The 17669-nt window shown below is 55.2% G+C and overlaps 1 protein-coding gene across 3 annotated transcripts; it reads right to left on the bottom strand.

The window, feature by feature from the left end:
- Positions 1–72: 72 nt before the first annotated feature.
- Atp2a1 (ATPase sarcoplasmic/endoplasmic reticulum Ca2+ transporting 1) lies at positions 73–15681 on the bottom strand. Of its 3 annotated transcripts, XM_042666661.1 has the most exons (23): positions 15376–15681; positions 15039–15056; positions 14466–14548; positions 12939–13043; positions 11873–12011; positions 10210–10290; positions 9580–9665; positions 9128–9425; positions 8825–8991; positions 6647–6735; positions 6311–6413; positions 5964–6095; positions 3558–3683; positions 3217–3435; positions 2320–2655; positions 1946–2166; positions 1664–1866; positions 1475–1560; positions 1253–1386; positions 1037–1154; positions 781–898; positions 502–538; positions 73–112 (listed from the first exon to the last, which is right to left on the bottom strand). In XM_042666661.1, exons 1-22 carry the CDS (start codon positions 15491–15493, stop codon positions 534–536), a joined length of 2985 nt encoding a protein of 994 aa, XP_042522595.1. In that variant the 5' UTR covers positions 15494–15681; the 3' UTR covers positions 73–112; positions 502–533. The 3 variants fall into 3 exon arrangements, with proteins under 3 accessions (XP_042522595.1, XP_042522593.1, XP_042522594.1); XM_042666660.1 differs by lacking the exon at positions 502–538 and having other exon boundaries at positions 87–112; positions 15376–15493; XM_042666659.1 differs by having other exon boundaries at positions 79–898; positions 15376–15493.
- Positions 15682–17669: the final 1988 nt, after the last annotated feature.

The following is a 17669-nucleotide window of genomic DNA, read 5'->3' as shown; positions in this document are numbered from 1 at the left end:
AGGGGGGGTGGGGGGAAGAAGTGGGGGAAGGTGTGCCACCGCTCTGCGGGAGGTGTCACACTGGGTGGGGGGGGCGGGAGGGCTGGTTACTTCCTTCTCTCATCTTCTGGATCTGAAAGGAGAAAGGGGAGGGATGGAGCCACGGGCCTGGAGGGAGAGGCGCTGACTCCCGGAGCAGCGCGGCCCAGCGATCACTCACCTCCCGAACTCACTTGTGTCCCAGACCCCAGCCCGCCCCAGCCACCGCAGCTCCAGCAGCGGAGACCCCCAGTGCCAGCCAGCGCGCTCAGCGCAGCGCAGCGCAGCAGTAATGGCGCCTGCGGGTGGGCAGGACCCAGAGATGCTGGTGCCCACGCTGAGGGCAGCTTTGCGCAGCTGTGTGGAAGCGCAGGGCAGCGGCCACGGCTCTAGGGGGAGCTGTGGAGAGCGCGAGCGACCGCAGGGACGCGCGGGCTGGGAGCGAGCGGCAGGGCGCAGCAGCCGGGCAGGAAGGGGCAATACCTGTGACACGGTTCAAAGACATGGAGGGGTGGTTATCCTGCGGCCAGAGAGGATAGAGAGAGGCCATTATCGAACGGGCAGCGGCCCGGACAGCGACCCGCCCCTGTGCAGCGGAGTGGGGAGGGGCCTGGGCTGCGCCTCCCTGGGGACACTGGTCCCACCAGGGCCGAGAACTTACCACCTGAAACAGAGGACGCGCGCACGCGCATGCTCGCGGCGCAAAGGGCAGAGTGGGGCTCAGGGCCCGGGCTGCGGGGTCAGCACAGGGGCAGGCCTTACCCTCCAGGTAGTTCCGAGCAATGAACTTGAGGAGCTCATCCAGCCCAATGACTGGAAGGGAGATCTTCAGGACCATGAGCCACTGATTCAAGTCCAGGGCCCGGAGCTTGAAGATCATCTGGGGGGGGGGGGGTCAACCGCCGTGAGGACGGACAGCATCCCCACAGGAGGGGAAAGGAAGCACCTGCTGCCCCCCTCCCCATCCCATCTTCCCATCAGAGCCTCCAGAGCGCGAGGCCAGCCCCCCATGGCTCACCGGCAGCGGGTCGACATAGAGGATAAGGAAGTGGAGGGACATGGACAGGCAGATAGAGCCGAGCAGCCAGATGTTCACCCAGGGCGGCATCCGCATCAGAGACTGGTTCTCAGACAGGCTGTGTGTGGAGGCGTGGGCGGCGTGGCCAGGAGAGAGGCACAGTGAGGAGGCAGGGAGGCTGAGGCAGGGGGCTCAGGGGCAGGTGGGCAGGCCTACCTGTTGAGAGCGTTGCACATCTCAATGGTGACCAGCACGGACAAGGCCATGGTCATGGGCTCGGGGGCCTCAAAGATCTCGCAGTCCAGGCCGCCAAAGTCCGGGTTGTCCTCCGTACACTGCATAAAGTGAGTCTGCGGGGACAAGAGTCGGGGGCCTGAGATCCCTCTTTGCTGCCCTCCTGCTGTCCTCCTGCTGCCCTTCCCTCGGCCCCCCTCCTACCAGCTGGCTGTAGGAGACGTGAGGCCCATCTTCTGCGTACAAGAACCACCAGGCAGCCGCGCCCACCGTGGCTGCACCCACATAGCCTGTGATGGGGAGAAGCGGGAAGTCACCATCAGGGTGGTGGTGGCTGGGTGAAGGACAGTTGGTGATCCAAGCCTTGGAAAGGACGATGGGGTTCCTGCTCACCCCCAATGGCCATATAGCGGAAGAAGAGCCAGCCACTGATGAGGGGCTCCTTGGGACTCCGGGGGGGCCGGTCCATGATGTCCAGGTCTGGTGGGTTGAAGCCCAGGGCAGTGGCTGGGAGCCCATCCGTCACCAAGTTCACCCACAAGAGCTGCACAGGGATCAGGGCCTCGGGCAGCCCCAAGGCCGCTGTGAGGAAGATACTGCGGGAGAAAGGCGGTCACACGTCAAGTCCGGCCCCCAAGAACCCATGTCACCCCCACTTAGCCTCGGGCTACTCACCAGACCACCTCGCCCACATTGGAGGAGATGAGGTAGCGGATGAACTGCTTCATGTTGTTGTAGATGGCCCGGCCTTCCTCCACCGCCGCCACGATGGTGGAGAAGTTGTCGTCGGCCAGCACCATCTCAGAGGCTGTCTTGGCCACAGCAGTGCCAGATCCCATAGCAATGCCAATCTCAGCCTTCTTCAGGGCAGGGGCATCATTGACACCGTCTCCTGTCTGGAGGAGGAGATGGGCTCAGGGCCTGTCCACACACATGCACGCACGCACGCACGCACGGGCCACTCCCTGCATTCATGTCACCAGTGTTCCAGGAGCATCGTGTGGACAATCAGACACCTCCCCGCCCCGGGACCCCGTGTGACTCCTCACCATGGCTGTGATCTCATCGTAGGACTGCAGATACTCCACGATCTTGGACTTGTGGGAGGGCTCCACGCGGGCGAAGCAGCAGGCGCGTCTGCAGGCTTCCCGCTGCTCAGCCAGGGGCAGGTCGTCAAACTCACGGCCAGTGTAGGCGCGATCTGTCACCTCCTCGCTCTCCGAAAAGATGCCAATTCTTCGGCAGATGGCAATGGCTGTGCCCTTGTTGTCTCCGGTGATCATGATAACCCTGATCCCAGCATCCCGGCATAGCTGAATAGAGCCTGTGACCTCTTTGCGGGGTGGGTCCAGCATGCCCACCACACCCACGAATGTCAGGTCATTCTGGGGAGACAGCAGGCCAGGACAGGTCACAGGGAGTTTGGGACAGGAGCCAGGACATAAGCACACAGGGAGAGACTGACTGGGAGATGTTGGGAAGTGGAGGCTTGCTGCCCTGTACAGGGCTGGCATAGAGCACAAGCTGAGCCCACACAAAACCCTGGCTTCCCTCCCCAGCACCACAGATAAATAAAAATGATGTAGCATTGACTGGCCTGCTGATTGCTAAGGCTTTCTCACTGTCCTGTGATTGTTGGGGGGATCTGTACTACAGTGTCTGTGTGTGTGTGTGTGTACCTGGTGCTCTACCACTTGAGTCACATCTCCACTTCTGGCTTTTTGGCTGGTTAGTTGGAGATAAAGACTCTCATGGACTTTCTTGCCCCAGCTACAGACCTCAATCCTCAGATCTCAACTCCGTGAGAAGCTAGCCACCAGCCCCTTGTCTGTGGCCCTTGGGATGATAGAGTAGGAAATGACAAGCGTAGTGGAAGGCTGGCCAGGGACGATCGGGACTCTGCCTCTTCCCAAGTTCCAGGACAGGAGGAAGCTCCATCTGCTCACCTCGTATTCCATGAACCTGGCTGAGTCATCCAGGATCATCTCCTCCCGCTTAGGGGGTGTGTCTCGGGTGGCCAGGGCCAGGCAGCGCAGGGTGTCCCGGCCGGTGCCCCACTCCTTGATCACGGCCATGATCTTCTCCTTCACCGGGCCTGTCAGCGGCACCCGGGTGGTGCCAACTCGCACATAGTTGCAGCGGTCAATGACACCCTCGGGGGCACCCTAGAAAACCAGCACAGCATGAAGGGACCACCTGCTGCCTTTCAGGGTGCAGTGGGAGGTGTGGGCATACAGAGGGGTCTAGGATTAAGAGGAAGCGGTGGAGGCACGTTCTGATTGCTGACCTTGACGAACATCTTGTTGCCTACAGCAGCTCGGGAAGACTTGGCTGGGGAGCAATAGACAGACATGGACTTCCTGTCTCGGGAGAACTCCAGTGTGAATTCCTTCTTCATCAGCTGACGGATCACCTGGGAGGGAGAGGCCAGAGTCCTTACACCAGTCCATGAGGATCCGGAGGTCAGAGCAGACCCCAAGCCAAGGCCAATGCAAAAGCAAAGCCTAGTATCCATAGCACAGAAGGAGAGAATTCCAATGCTCATGTTGCCACCATGTTTCAGCATCTTGTGCCAACCCAGGACTGAACTCAGGACCTCATGCGTGCTAGGAAGAGGTGTACCACTGAGTCACCTCCTCTCTCCCTTCCCAAGTGTTTAAAGTACAATAGACTCTGTACAGCTTCCTCTCCAGCAGAATTTACAGTGAGGACGGAAATAACCATGGCCGGAACAATTGAAGAACTGAATTTCTCATTTTCACCTTGATTTACTTTTAATTAATTTCAATGTAAATAAGCACAGGTAGTGGTAGTATCAGTGCCTAACAAACAGTAAAGAGTCTCACCAGGCCATGACTCACGCCTGAAATCCTAGCTATTCGGGAGGCTGAGATCTGAGGATCCCCGTTCGATGCCAGCTTGAGCAGGCAAGTCCAGGAGACTCTTATCTCCAATTAACCACCACAAAACCAGAAGTAGCACTGTGGCTCAATGTGGTAGAGCACTAGCCTTGAGCAGAAGAGGTCAGAGACAGTGCCCAGACCCTGAGTTCAAGTCCCACAGCTGACCAAAAAAAAAAAGTATCCTGTAAAACCTGAATGACAAAGCTGGGTGCCAGTGCCTCACACCTGTAATCTAGCTAATCAGGAGGCCAAGATCTGAGAGTTGTGGTTTGAAGCCAGCCCAGGCAGGAAAGTCCATGAGACTTTTATCTCCAATTAACCACCAGAAACCCCAAAGTGGTGCTGTGGCTCCAAGTGGTAAAGCACTAGCCTTGAGTGAAAGAGCTGAGGGACAGCGCCCAGGCCCTGAGTTCAAGCCCCAGGATTGGCAAAACAAGACTGAATGACAGCTTTGTCTTTCCCCACTAAATATCCATGCTATACGTGGATATTAAGCCATAGAAAAAATAAAAATTAAAAAATTTTTGTTTCTATTATTTGTAAAATTGAAAAATTAACCCTCTCTTGGTAGATATTTAGGTTGTCTTTACTTTTGGGTTAGAGTAAATAACGCAATAATGAAGGTCTGGCTCATATTATAAAGGAGGCAGAAAACAGAAGGACTGTAATTCAAAGGAGCCTGGGGAAAAAAGTTCACGAGACTCCATCTGAAGAGAAAAGCTGGATGTGATGGTGCATATCTTTCATTTCAACTATGGTAAGAAGTATAAATAAGAGGACCACTGTCCAGACTGGCCCAGACAAAATGCAAGACCCTATCTCAAAAATAAGAACAAAAAAGAGAGGCATGGCTCAAGCAGTAGAGTGCCAGCCTAGCTGGTAGTGCATGTTTATAATCCCAGCAATGGGAAGTTGAGGCAGAAGAATCCTATATATGTAGCACAACCCTGTCTCACAAAAACAAACAAGAGCTCAGAGTGAGCATAGCATAATTGCCATTGCTTGATACCAGAGGTTCACAGCCATAATCCTAGCTACTCAGGAGGCTGAGATCTGAGGATCATGGTTCAAAGCCAAACCGGGGAAGAAAAATCCCTGTGAGATTCTTATCTCCAATTTACCACCAGAAAACCAGAAGTGGAACTGTGGCTCAAAGTGGTAGAGCACTAGCCTTGCTCAAAAGAACTCAGAGACAGCACCTAGGCCTTGGGTTCAAGCCCCACAACCAAAAGAAGAAGAAAAAAAAAAGAACAGAAAAGTCTGCAAGGTTCCATCTCCAACTCCACAAGGCACATGTCCACCAAAAAACAGGACTGGTTCAAGTGGTAGAGCACCAGCCATGAGTCACACGCAAGTCAAGCAAGCATGAGATCCTGAGTTCAAACCTCAGTATTAGACCAAAAAAGAAAACAAAGTGACTGTCTATCTGACACAGGGAAGTCCCAACTGTGGGTGCAGCAGCAGCACACCCCAGACCCTAGACTAGAACTGGGATCTGAGCCAACAAGCGTGCTCTAGAGACGAGGGGGCTGTAGCTGCCTTAGGGCTGCCCCAGACTGTGTCCTGGGGCCCATCCCTGCCCCTTCCAAGCTGGGACACAACCAAACGAAGCAATCTCCTTGGGCACAGAGGTCGCAACAAAAGCCATACAACTGTGGGGACAGTGGGGCCCCCTAGAAGTCCTCCTGGCCCAGACAAGGTCCTGGCAGGAGCAACGGCCTTGCCCACCTCGGGGTGGGTCCTGGCTGAGTGCAGTAAAGTGAGGGCCTGTGGTAGGCACCCCAACTCACCGAGTTGCAGGCATTTGCTCTCTCCACCTTCGAGAGACTTCGCACTTCCGTGTTAAACACGTTCATCTTCTCCACCAGCGTGGTGAGCGCCGTCTCGGTGGCCTCCCCAACCTTCTCATAGACACCTTTGGTCTGAGATGGGCAGAGGAGGGGGAGGCAGTGGGTGGACCGGCTCCTGGACCCTTGCTCCCACCCAAGTCCACTTTCATGGAGCAAGAAAGCAGCCAACAGCTCCCCCCCCCCCCCACTCCTTCCTCCTCCTGCTGGTGGGGAGCGGGGCACAGACACCCCCTCTCAAATGGAAGGGAAGAAGACACTTGGTGTGTGTGGTGTATGTGGGGGGTTACCTCATTGAAGTCCAAGGAAGAGTCATTGCACAGGGCACAGATGGTGGCCAGCTCCACCAGCCCGTCATACTGCCCTGCCCGGATTGGCTTATCATTCTTCAAGCTGGTGGTGGACGGGCAGGGAGGAAGGCAGGAGAGAGATGGCCGAGAAGAGGATGAGTTGCAGAGGGGCCATAGACAAGTGGACAGGAAGACAGGGAGAGCCGCAGCAGAGAAGCAGGTTGGGAAAGGAAGGCGGGAGGTAAGAAGGAAGGGAAAGCTAGCCAGGGTCCAGGGATCTGGGGTAGGGGGTACATAGGAGGTGCCGGGAGGAGGGGAGATGCAGGGATAACTTACACTTCCCCCTCAGGAGCATAAGTGGAACCGGTAATGGAGAACTCATTCAGTGAGCAGATATCACCGTCCACCTTGTCAATGATGAACATCTGTAGGGGGAGGAGAATATGCATGCAGATGTTGGTCTAAGGAACCTCTCCCTGCCCCATCCAGGCTGGCCTTCATTCTTCCCTGGCTCCCCGTCCCCCATCCCATGGCTTTGTGATCACGTTCTAAAAACCAGGCTGGGACGTCTTCACTTAATTAAAATAAGATGTAAGCCAAGAGCCGGTGACTCATGCCTGTAACTCTAACTATTCAGGAAGCTGAGATCTGAGAATCACGGTTTGAAGCCAGCCTGGACACACATACATATACCACATTAACATTACATATGCATATATTATATATATATCAGATATCAGATAAATGTGTCAGCAACGCATATATAAATCAATCAATCAATCTACTATCTATCTATCTATGGAGAGATCCTCTGATCCTAGGCAAACGCCTAGGATCAAAGTAGAGAAAAGATTAGGAAAGTGGCATTGTGGCTCAAGTGGTAGAGCACTAGCCTTGAGCTGAAGAGCTGAGGGACAGCACTCAGACCCAGAGTTCAAGCCCCACGACCAACAACAACAACAACAAAATTAGGTGCTCTGGCTTAAAAAGTGTTGTTCAAGCTGGGTACTGGAGGCTTGTTTCTATGTTCCTAGCTACTCAGAAAGCTAAGATCTGGTGGATAGCAATTCAGAGACCAGATAAGGGGGAAAAAAACAAAACAGCAAAAAAAACTAGGGCTAGAGATATAGCTTAAGTGGTAGCATACCAGCCAAACAAGCAAGCTAAATGAACACAAAAGCCTGCATTAAAACCACAAAATTACCAGAAAAATTAAGCTAATAAAAACGCTGGGCATCAAGGACTCACTCCTGTCGTCCTAGCTAGTAGGAGGGATCATGGTCCAATCCAGTTCTTAAGATTCCATCTCAAAGCCGGGGGCCAGTGGCTCCTGATTAGCCTGTAATCTCAGGAGGCTGAGATCTGAGGATCAAGATTCAAAGCCAGCCCAGCAGGAAAGTTTGTAAGACTCTGATTTTCAAAAAACCACCAAAAATCTGGAAGTAGCACTGTGGCTCAAGTGGTAGAGCTCTAGCCTTGAGCTGAAGGGCTGAGGATCAGCACCCAGGCCCAGAGTTCAAGCTCCACAACCAACAACAACAACAAAAAGATTCTATCTCAACAGAAAAAGCTGGATGTGGTGGCATGTTGACTGTTATATCAACTAAAGTGGAATCATATAGATGGGGGGATCACAATCCAGGCTAATCTGGGTTAAAAAAGAAGAGGAGGAGCAGGAGGAGGAGGAGAAGGAGGAGGAGGAGGAGGAAGAGGAGGTAGAGGAAAAAGATGAAGAAGAGGAGGAAGATGAAGAAGAAGAGGAAGAAGAAGAGAAAAAGGAGGAGGAAGACGGTCTATCTCAAAATCAAATCAAAACAAAAGACCAGAGCAAAAAGGGCTGAAGGCATGGCTCAGGTGGTAAAGCTCCTACCTAGCAAGCATGAAGTCCTGAGTTCAAATTCTAGTACCACCAAAAAGCAAAATAAAAAGAAATGCTGCCCAGGATTAGCACAGCTGGGTGCTGGACCCTCTCATAATGGGACCTTTCTGGAGAGCAGTTGGCTGCATAGGCAGGAGCAATGGGACCCACAGACTTGAGTTTGGAAGTAAGCTCTGAGTACACACACACACACACACACACACACACACACACACACACACAATACACATTATGAGAGAGGGGTCTCATTGTCTAAGCTGGCCTTAAACTCCTGGGCACAAGCAATCCTTTTACCTCAGCTTTCTGAGTAGCTTGGATTATAGGCATGTACTACAACACCCAGCTCTCCTTCCTATCAACTGTATCCTTTGGCAACTCGCCAAATCCTCCAGAGCTTCAGAAAAATGGGGTTAATTGACCTTCCCCCAATGGCCTCTGTAGAGGATCAGAGACAGCAGGTGGCAATGTCTGGGATAGAGACCATGGCTCTAACAAGACCAGCTGATCCTTTGCATTGCTGGTCGGATGACTCTGTATCTGCCCTTTGAGCGTTTCCTAGACCAGGCCAAGAGCCACCAGTGGTGTAGGGATGAGCCCATGCTTGGAGGACTGGTTTCCTCCCCACCGCCCCTGACCTTGCAGACGGACATCTGGTTGGTGGTAAGGGTGCCTGTCTTGTCGGAACAGATGACAGAGGTGCAGCCCAGGGTCTCCACAGACGGCAGGCTCCGCACGATGGCGTTCTTCTTCGCCATCCGACGGGTACCCAAGGCCAGGCAGGTGGTGATGACAGCGGGGAGACCTGCAGAGAGGGAAGGCATGCTAAGAAAGGAACATCGCAAGGGGAGAGAGAGGAAGATCGGCTCTGATCAGCTACCTAACAGTCCGTCTTATGCCCTGGGACCTGGAGAAGGTCTTTGAGGGAAAGCCCGTCCTACCTTCTGGAATGGCCGCCACAGCCAGAGCCACAGCAATCTTGAAGTAGTAGATGGCTCCTCGGAACCACGAGCCCCCGTGGACGGGATCGTTGAAGTGGCCGATGTTGATGAGCCACACGGCCACACAAATGAGGGAGATGACCTTGGAGAGCTGCTCCCCAAATTCATCGAGCTTCTGCTGCAGAGGGGTCTTGTCCTGCTCGGTGGCAGCCATCTGGTCTCGGATCTTGCCAATCTCAGTGCTTACGCCAGTGGTGGCCACGATGCCCAGGGCCTTGCCGGCTGCGATGTTGGTACCCTGGGGGAGGTACAGGAAGAGGAAGGAATCAGGTTGGGGGGGGACCCTCGTACTGTACCCCTCCTGTGCTGAGGGCCTTCTCATGCTACCAAATTCCTCTCCCAAGCCAGGGCCTCTGGCTTGATAGTCTCACAGCTGGCCTTCGACCACTCACCGAGAAGAGCATGTTCTTCTTATCCTGATTGACAGCTCGGGGGTCGGGGACAGGGTCAGTGTGCTTGATGACAGACACTGACTCACCTGTGGAGAAAGGGCCAAGGGGCCTTAGAGAACGTCACCGCCTTTTCCCTGACTTCCTGCTCCTAACTCCCTCCCTCCCATGCAGGATGGGGCCTGCCTAGAAAGGGACCAAACCACCATCCAGGAGGAAGTCCCGCCTCTGGAGGAAGCTGCTCCAGGCAAAGGGGAAGCCATGACCCTTAGAGTTAAGACCTTGGCCCCAGTCCCCTGGAGGTGTGGACGCTGCCCTCTCCATCCCAATGGAGCCACGGAAGTGACCATGTTACTTCCATCTTTTCCCCAGAATCCCATGCTCCTCACTTGAAGAGTTTAGGAGGACTCTGGAGGAAATGAGTGCTTCTCTGGGTTTGTGTGAGCCCGTGTGCCTTGGGAAGCCATGGTCCATGGCTACCTCTGCTCCCATGTCTCCTAGTAAGGTCAGCTGCCGCTGACATTGCTGCTACTACAGAACCGTGAGTGGGTTGCTCTTTATCTCCCTAGCATCTCCTCCGTGCCCGGCCACCCGGGTCACCCCCACCGAGTGCTCCCACTTAAGCCAGCAGACCTGTCAGGATGGACTGGTCAACCCGGAGGGTGGTAGATTTGATGGATAAAATGCGGATGTCTGCAGGGACTTTGTCCCCCACTGTGGAGAGAGCAGAGAAGAGGGAGGTCAGTTGGAAATGGTGCTTTTCTTCCTTCCTATAACCTCATCTCTGTCTGGCTCCCTCACCTGTCCATCTTCTAGGTCCCAGAGTGTGCACCCTGGGCTTACACGAGACCTTCAGCATGTGATCCTGACACCTCCACCAGCAACCCCGTCCCCCAGAAAACCACTCCAACTGTCCTCCTAATGAACTCTTCTCTCCCTACTGGCTTTAAGGATATGAAGGGAGCCTCCCATTATCCCTGGGTACATAATTCAGGCTTATTCAACAAACCCTGACCAACAGGGAGGAAAGTAGGGATGATCGAACTAAAAATCGAGAAGGATGGGGAAGGGATGAGAGAGAAGAGAAAAGCAAGAGAGGCAAGAGAAGAACTCAGACATCGGGACGAGTCAGAGGGAGGCCGTGGCAGGGAGTGGGGAGGTCTGGCAGGACAAAGGTTGGAGTTGAGAAGAAAAACACAAAGGAAAGTGAAGCCAGAGAGGGTGGGTAGGGGGGACACAGAGGAAAGGCAGGGACAGAGGTGTCCCAGAGGAGCGATAACCTCTGAAGGATCCCTACTATACTCAGAGGCTTTTGGGGGGAACCAGGGCCTCTGCCTCATGTTGCACTGGTCCCACCGGCAACAGAGTTCACCCTCTTTCCTTTCTAAGGTCCCATGCAGAAGAAGCAGAAAGAGGAGGGAGGAGGTAGACCACGGGTCCAGCGGACGCCCTGTCACCCAAGCTCAAGGGGTATTTATAGACATTCACGGCACTGACTCCAAACTGTCCATGAGGCAGGGCAGCCCCGCCATGGGGTTCTGGGGTCTTCAGCCCCCCTGCCCTCTTTCTCCTCATCTTCCCCCAGGGGGCAACATGTGTCATGTGATAGAGGGAAGGAGGCCTAGAAAGATTGCTCCACCGAGCCAACGGCCTGGAAACACGGGAAGGCCTGCGCAGGGCAAATATAAAAACCGCTGAAGGGGGCAGAATGCTAGTAATCTTAGCCACCCGGCCCCCACCCCTCCCCGGGCCGGCATTAAGTGTCCCTCCGTGGGGGCGGGGCCCTCCTTCAGCTCCCTCCTCCTGGTCCCGTGCTCGCAAGCAGGGACCTGAGTTTCCCTTACATGGCCGGGGGCTTGAGCTTCAGCCCCCCTCCTCCCTTCTGCCCTCACTCCTTCCCCTTTAGAGGCCTCAAGGGCACTAAGAGGTCAAGACTGAAAGCTGACCAAGCTTGGGGGGGGGGGGCAGGGGTAGAAGGAGAGGGAAGCCAGGCCCAGAGCGGGTGGAGATGGGGCCGTTGGCAGGGACCGAGTTCCACCTGTTGCTTGCAAGTGTTAGGGGAGAGGAGGGGGAATAGGGGGTCTGCCTGCAGCCTCAGGGACAGGACTGGCTGTTCCTGCTGAAAGTCTGGAAGGGAGGGGGTGCTGTGGCCCGAATGTCCTCGGGTGACCTCCTGAGGAGTCTGGGAAGGAGACACAGACTCCACCATCCTCTTGGGGCTGACCAGCCTCTCCCTTTTTCTTGGCATCAGACCCAAGGCCTCCCATCCTGAGCCACTCAATCCCCATCAGCTCACCAGCCACCTCCACGATGTCCCCGGGGACGATGTCCCGAGCCTTGATCCTTTGCACGGACTTGCGGTCAGCTCGGTAGACCTTCCCCATCTCGGGTTCATATTCCTTCAGCGCTTCAATGGCATTCTCTGCATTGCGCTCCTGAGGGGAAGGTGGAGGAAAGCCGTTGGAAGGGGAGGAAGATCAGAGACTGGGAGGGAACTGGCTTGGGTGGACTAGAGGGGTGTGGGGCGGGGGGTAGAGATGGAGGCCCTGAGTCTCAGGAGAAAGAGGGTTTCATAGAAGAGGCAGACTTAGGCGGCCACAGCATACATGTGTGTGTGCATGTTTGTGCACACATACACACATGTGTGAAAATGTCACCTATGGCTAAAATCAGATAAGAGGGCTTTGGACAGAGAAGAAAGGAGAATCAATGAAAATCAGGAAACAAGAGATAAAGGAAGAAGTGGGTGGTCTAATCAGAGGAAGAAGGAACTCAAATTCGCCTTTGTGAGTTTTTACTGTGTGCCAGGCACTGTCCTGTTCCTCTGATTCAACTCACACATCAGGGTTATTAATCCTTTTTTTTGGAGGGGTGGGGGCTGGTCTTGGCGCTTGGACTCTGGGCCTGAGCACTGTCCCTGAGTTTCTTACTTGCTCAAGGTGAGCACTCTACCGCTTGAGCCACAGAGCCTCTTTCAGCTTTCTTGAATAGTTTCCTGCCCAAGCTTGCCTTTGAACTGTGATCCTTAGATCTCAGCCTCCTGAGTAGCTAGGATTACAGCGTGGGCCACCATCGCCCGGCTATTAGTCCTATTTTACAGATGAGGAAACTGAGACTCAGACACATAAAGGAGTTGGCACGGGGTCACACAGCCAGCAAGCAACAGTGGTTCCCAGTCTCCCAGATTGTGCTAACACTATCACATGACCTAGCCATGTGAGAGGGTCAGAGGAGGGAGAAAGATGATGGAGGAGGAGGAGAAGGGAAAGGAAGAAGAGGAGGAGAAGCCTAGAGTTGGGATGGGGGGGGGGGGTATCAGCATCACACCAGGTAGTGGGACAGGAAACATTATCAAAGCTAACCTGCCAAACCCCCACGATGGCATTGGCAATGAGGATCAAGAGGATGACAAAGGGTTCCACAAAGGCAGTAATGGTCTCTTCACCTTCCTCAAACCAAGCCAGCACCTGAGGAGCAGAGCAACGGAGAATAATGGGTCACAAGGACCCGAGTTCCAGATGCGATTGAGCCTGTGAGCAGAAACAGATGGAGTACAAGGGGCGGGGGGGGGGGGGAGAGCCTGCAGCCCCACATCTGTGCGAAGTTCTGTACACCGCCGGCTCAGAGCACAGGAGCGCTGCCGCTGGCATGATTCAGCGCGAACCGGTCAGGCACATGGACAACTTTGGCATTAACTGGGAATGCTTTCAGGTTTCTCTGACTGAACCGGTGGCTTATAAGCAAAGCTCTGGGATACCTAGGCCAACAAGCCCTAGGGCCACATCCATCCCACCCATCACTCAGGAGTCCAAAGCCCATGGTGAAAACTCAGTGGTCCTCATAGGCACCTAGCCCACCCACAGCCCTCCCCCACAGCCCTCCCCCACTGCCAAGGCTGGGAAGCTCTGATTTCACGAGGGAGCAAGAGCAGGGGATAAGGTTACGGGGCCTCCTGTACACACCCCGTCCCAGCTGTTGTCACTGCCAGGCAACAGCCACAGGCAAATGTCAAGGAGCAAATCTGAGAAGGGAGAAGGGAAGCCCTGCCAATTTGCACTCAGGGGCAGTCAGGGCCTCCGTTAAAGAGACCAAGGGACAGGGAGGCATTTTGCCTCCTGTGTCGTATCTTCCATCTGGACTAAAAACTAAGACGTTAAGGAAATTCCAAACTATAGGATGGACTGCTGGGATGGTGAGGGTTGTGGACACTGGACTGAAGGTAGAGTCCCTAGGACAGGAGAGAGGTAGCCAGGGCTGTGAGGAACTAAGGAGGCCCAGAAAGGTTAGGAGTGAGTTAGGCTGGACTGATAACACGCAGGACTCCAAATTACAACCCTGATGGGGGAATGAAGCGCACAGGGAACCTATCTAGACAGGTAAAGAGTCAGGCTTCAGGGTGCATCTGTAGTCAACTTCGCACCAGGAGTGCTTTCCCGCTTCTAGGAGCCAGTTTTTTTTTTCCTCAACCAATCAGCATCAGAGACCAGGGAGGGCGGGCCAAAGATGCCAGAATGCTGGGGATTGGTGGCATGGAGAGGTACACAGCATGCTGGGAGTTGTAGTGCCCAGAATGTTGCAGCCTGTGAGTCCCAGCTGGAGCCAGGCACTTGGGGGGGTAACCCGAGCCCTCGAAGCCCTTGAAGCTGTGAGGGTGGCTTAGTTTCAGTGTTTTGGCTGAGAACACCCCTTAAGCTTAAAATAAAGCCTGCCCGCAGGGTGTGGGGGAGGACTGGAATCAGCACCCCACCTCCCCCAGCCCGGGTCGGGAAATTGGGGATGCTGAGGGCCTGGACTAGGGGGGTCTGGGATGGTGATGGCTGTGAGCAGAGCTCTGATCCCCCCCCCCACATACCCCAGCCAGCCCCCTCCCAGGCTCCCCCCACACTTACGAAGGAAATGCAAGCAGCCAGTAGAAGGATCCGCACCAGGAGGTCTTCAAACTGCTCTACCACCAGCTCCCACAGGGACTTCCCTGGGGGAGAGGCAAGGGGAGGGAACCCCGGGGTTGAGATCTGAAGGATGAAGGTCTGAGACTGCATGTAGGTTAGGGGCCAGGGGTTAGAGTGCCCTGAATCCCTAGGGTGCTAAGGACAGGCTAGCTCAATGCCAAAGAGCTGCAAGAACAAGAGTCTTTAAACAAGGCATCTAAGAACAAGTGTCTTTAGGGAACAGAGCAGCAGTTGTTCAAGGGTTGTCCAGGAGAAAGGGCCTGGAGACTACAGCCCCCCCAAACTCTAGTCCTTGGGGGGAAAACATTGCCTTTTTTTTTTTCTTCTTCTTCCTCCTCAGAGCTAAGGACCAAACTCAGGGCATTGCAAATGCACTTGTACTGAGTTAAATCTCTACCCCCAAGATGTAGCCTTTAATGAAGAGGGGGGTAGGACCTATAACCAGAGGGCAGGTAAGGAGTGGCACAGATAGGGGGGAGGGTTTGTGGGAGCTCAGCATTTCCAGGAACTTACCTTCCTCGGCAGGGAGCTCTACACAGAGAAAAAAAAGAAGAAAAAGTACTTATTCATTTGGGGCTCAGCTTTATGCCCCTCTGGTACCCAGGACTCTGGTGAAGGTGAGAGAATCAGGCCACCATCAAAAGGGCACCCGAAGTTCATCAAGGTCATCCCGTAAAACCTCCCCCCAACTCCAGAGCTCAGGACCCCGTTTTCTCGGAATCTTTGCCTGGCCACGTGAGACCATGACCCAGCTCTCCCCCGGGACACCCTTCGGGGACAGTTCCCTTCCGTGTGCGCGGGAGGTGGGCGCAGGAGGGCGTTACCAGCTTATCCCCCAAGGGACACTTACCATTGGGGCCGTATTTCTCCAGATGTCGCTTCACTTGATCCGGGGTGAGGCCTGTGGTCTCACTCACCCCAAAATAGGCCAAACATTCCTCTGTGCTCTTGGAGTGTGCAGCCTCCATTGCGCACCCTTCTTGGGGGGCCCAGGGGGCGATGTGTTCCTTCCGGGGGGGCGCTCTCAATTACGGGGGGGCCTTCCTCAACGTATCCACCTGCCTGTCTGGGTTTCTTCCTGTTTATCACCTGCCCCCCCCCTCAGCCTTTTCTTCCTTCCACGAAGCTCTGACCCCTCGTCCCACCTCTAGCAGCCGGCCACCCCCCCCAGCCCCCAGCTGGTCCTTATGAGGGAGTAGGGGGGGCAGGTTCCCCCCTCCCTCAGGTCAGGGATTGGCTGGCTGGGACCCCAGCAGGAGGGGTCAGAAGAGAAAGATATTTCTGCTGACAGAGGGGGAACAGTGGGGCTGCAGCCTGAGATGTCACTCATGAGGCACACGGGGGGGGGGGGGGGCAGGGAGAGACTGCGTTCTGTCATCTGCTACTGATGCCTCCCCCAGTTGCCTCGGTTTCCCCAGTTGCCTGGCGTTTCTGGTTACGCGCATGCGCACGCCCCCATGCATGCAGTCTCCTGAGTCCTCACATACCTTCCTCTCCTCATCCTTTTCCATCTGTCCATCCTCTTGCTCCTTCCCTTTGTCAGTCTCCTCCTTCACCTAGTTTGTTGAAAGAGCAGCAGAGATACCCCCAAGCCTTTGGGGGACCAAAGGGAGGGCATCTTTTGGGGGGTCAGGGGAAGTGATTCTAGAGGAATAAGGGGAAGTAGGGAGGGGAGAGGGTCAAGGGAACAGGACAGAAGATGGTAACCCTACCCTAGGGAGGGGTTGCCGCAGCCATCAACAAGGGATTTAGTGTCCAGGCCCTGGTGAGCAAAGCCAGGACTGCCTGTCTCTCCCCTAAATTCCCCCCCTCCCCGGCGCTTTAGCTTAGCCTCTGGGAACATGGCCTTCAAGGCCCCCCCCCATCCTTGACAGGGAATCCCCCCCCCCAAACAAAACGGGACACGCAGGCAGCTAGGTAACCCAAGAGGCTACAGAATGTGCTGATGGCAAAGCACGATAACCATCTCAGGATGGGGTGGGGTCACCCCAAGTCACCACAAAGGGTCACCTCGTTTCACACAGCACATCCTTTAACCCAAGGGGCTTGTAGGCCTGACTCCACAGGAGTGTGGTCTTCACGCTGCTGCAACCCCGGAGCATCTGGCATCCCAGAAAGGAGTAAGAGTGGGGCCTAGGTGGTGGGTTTGCCACTGGGCCCTGCCCCCTGGGGTGCAGGACAGGGTATACCTGGGGAATCTGGGGCAAAGGAGAGGCTCCAGAGGGAGCGAATGGGGAGGACCCAAGTTTGGAGGCCAGGTAGAGGCAAATGAGGACAAAAGGAAGCTAGAGTTCAAGGAGCAGAAAGGCTGGGCTGCCTGGGTCAGAGGGAAGCCAGGGGAGCTGGGGGGAAAAGAAACAGCAGGGAACTGACTGGCCACAGCCAGGTGGGCGGGACCCGGGGCTGGGTGCAAAGCCACAAGTTGCTGCTAAGCGGCTGGCCCTGGTGTCAGCTTCCTCAGAGAAGCAGCTGCTCTGAGCCGCCCTTCCCCACCCTGCTCCAGCGTGGGGGCATCTTGCTTTCCATCAGGGCAGCTGCTGGAGGAGCAGAAGGGTACACGGGGATGGGTTACAGGCAGGGAAGGAGAGGCAGAGGAGAAAAGTTCTATGAGGTAGAGGTCAAAAGGTCTGTGAGGTCAAGCAAGCCTCCTCTCTCGGCCTCCATCCAGACCTTGTTTCCTGCAGGGACCCTGCTGTGTGCTTTGCACTCTAGGGCTTCAGATCCTAGGCGGAGGCAGGGGAGGGGGAGGGGGAGAGCAGGTGTGTGTGTGTGTGTGTGTGTGTGTGTGTGTGTGTGTGTGTGTGTGTAATGGCATACCAAGTAGTCAGATCGTCCTGAAAGAAGGAAAGGAAGCCAGCTTTGGGGAGGGGTTATGGGACTAAAGGATTGTCCTACTAGACGCTTCTGCCTGGACTTGGGGGAGGGACAGCCTCCTGGGTGAGTCGAGGACGAAGTGTTCTTTCCCTCCCCTTTTTCACAGTTCCCGCAAAGCCCTCCTCCTGCAGCCGAGTCCTGCTGTGACCTGGGGTGGGAGTTGCTCAGACAATGGGGTCACATCAATAGGCACCCACATCTCAGGCCCTAGCTGGCCCCTCTCCAGCAACACCTGGAGGGAGGGACAGCGACACCCCAAACATGGAGAGG

Source organism: Dipodomys spectabilis, unplaced genomic scaffold, assembly GCF_019054845.1.
Source record: "Dipodomys spectabilis isolate Male_0828 unplaced genomic scaffold, ASM1905484v1 ptg000366l, whole genome shotgun sequence".
Classification (NCBI taxonomy): domain Eukaryota; kingdom Metazoa; phylum Chordata; class Mammalia; order Rodentia; family Heteromyidae; genus Dipodomys; species Dipodomys spectabilis.
The sequence above is the reverse complement of the archived record's forward strand: the minus strand, read 5'-3'. Positions and strand labels throughout refer to the sequence as shown.

Excerpts from the sequence above, each read along its gene's own strand:
- Atp2a1 (XM_042666659.1), bottom strand. The coding sequence starts at position 15,493 with ATGGAGGCTGCACACTCCAAGAGCACAGAGGAATGTTTGGCCTATTTT. Across the intron at positions 6,096-6,310 it reads CTTCCTTGGACTTCAATGAG|ACCAAAGGTGTCTATGAGAA; the intron begins GTAACCCCCCAC and ends TGCCCATCTCAG. Across the intron at positions 3,684-5,963 it reads GAGCAAATGCCTGCAACTCG|GTGATCCGTCAGCTGATGAA; the intron begins GTGAGTTGGGGT and ends TCTCCCTCCCAG.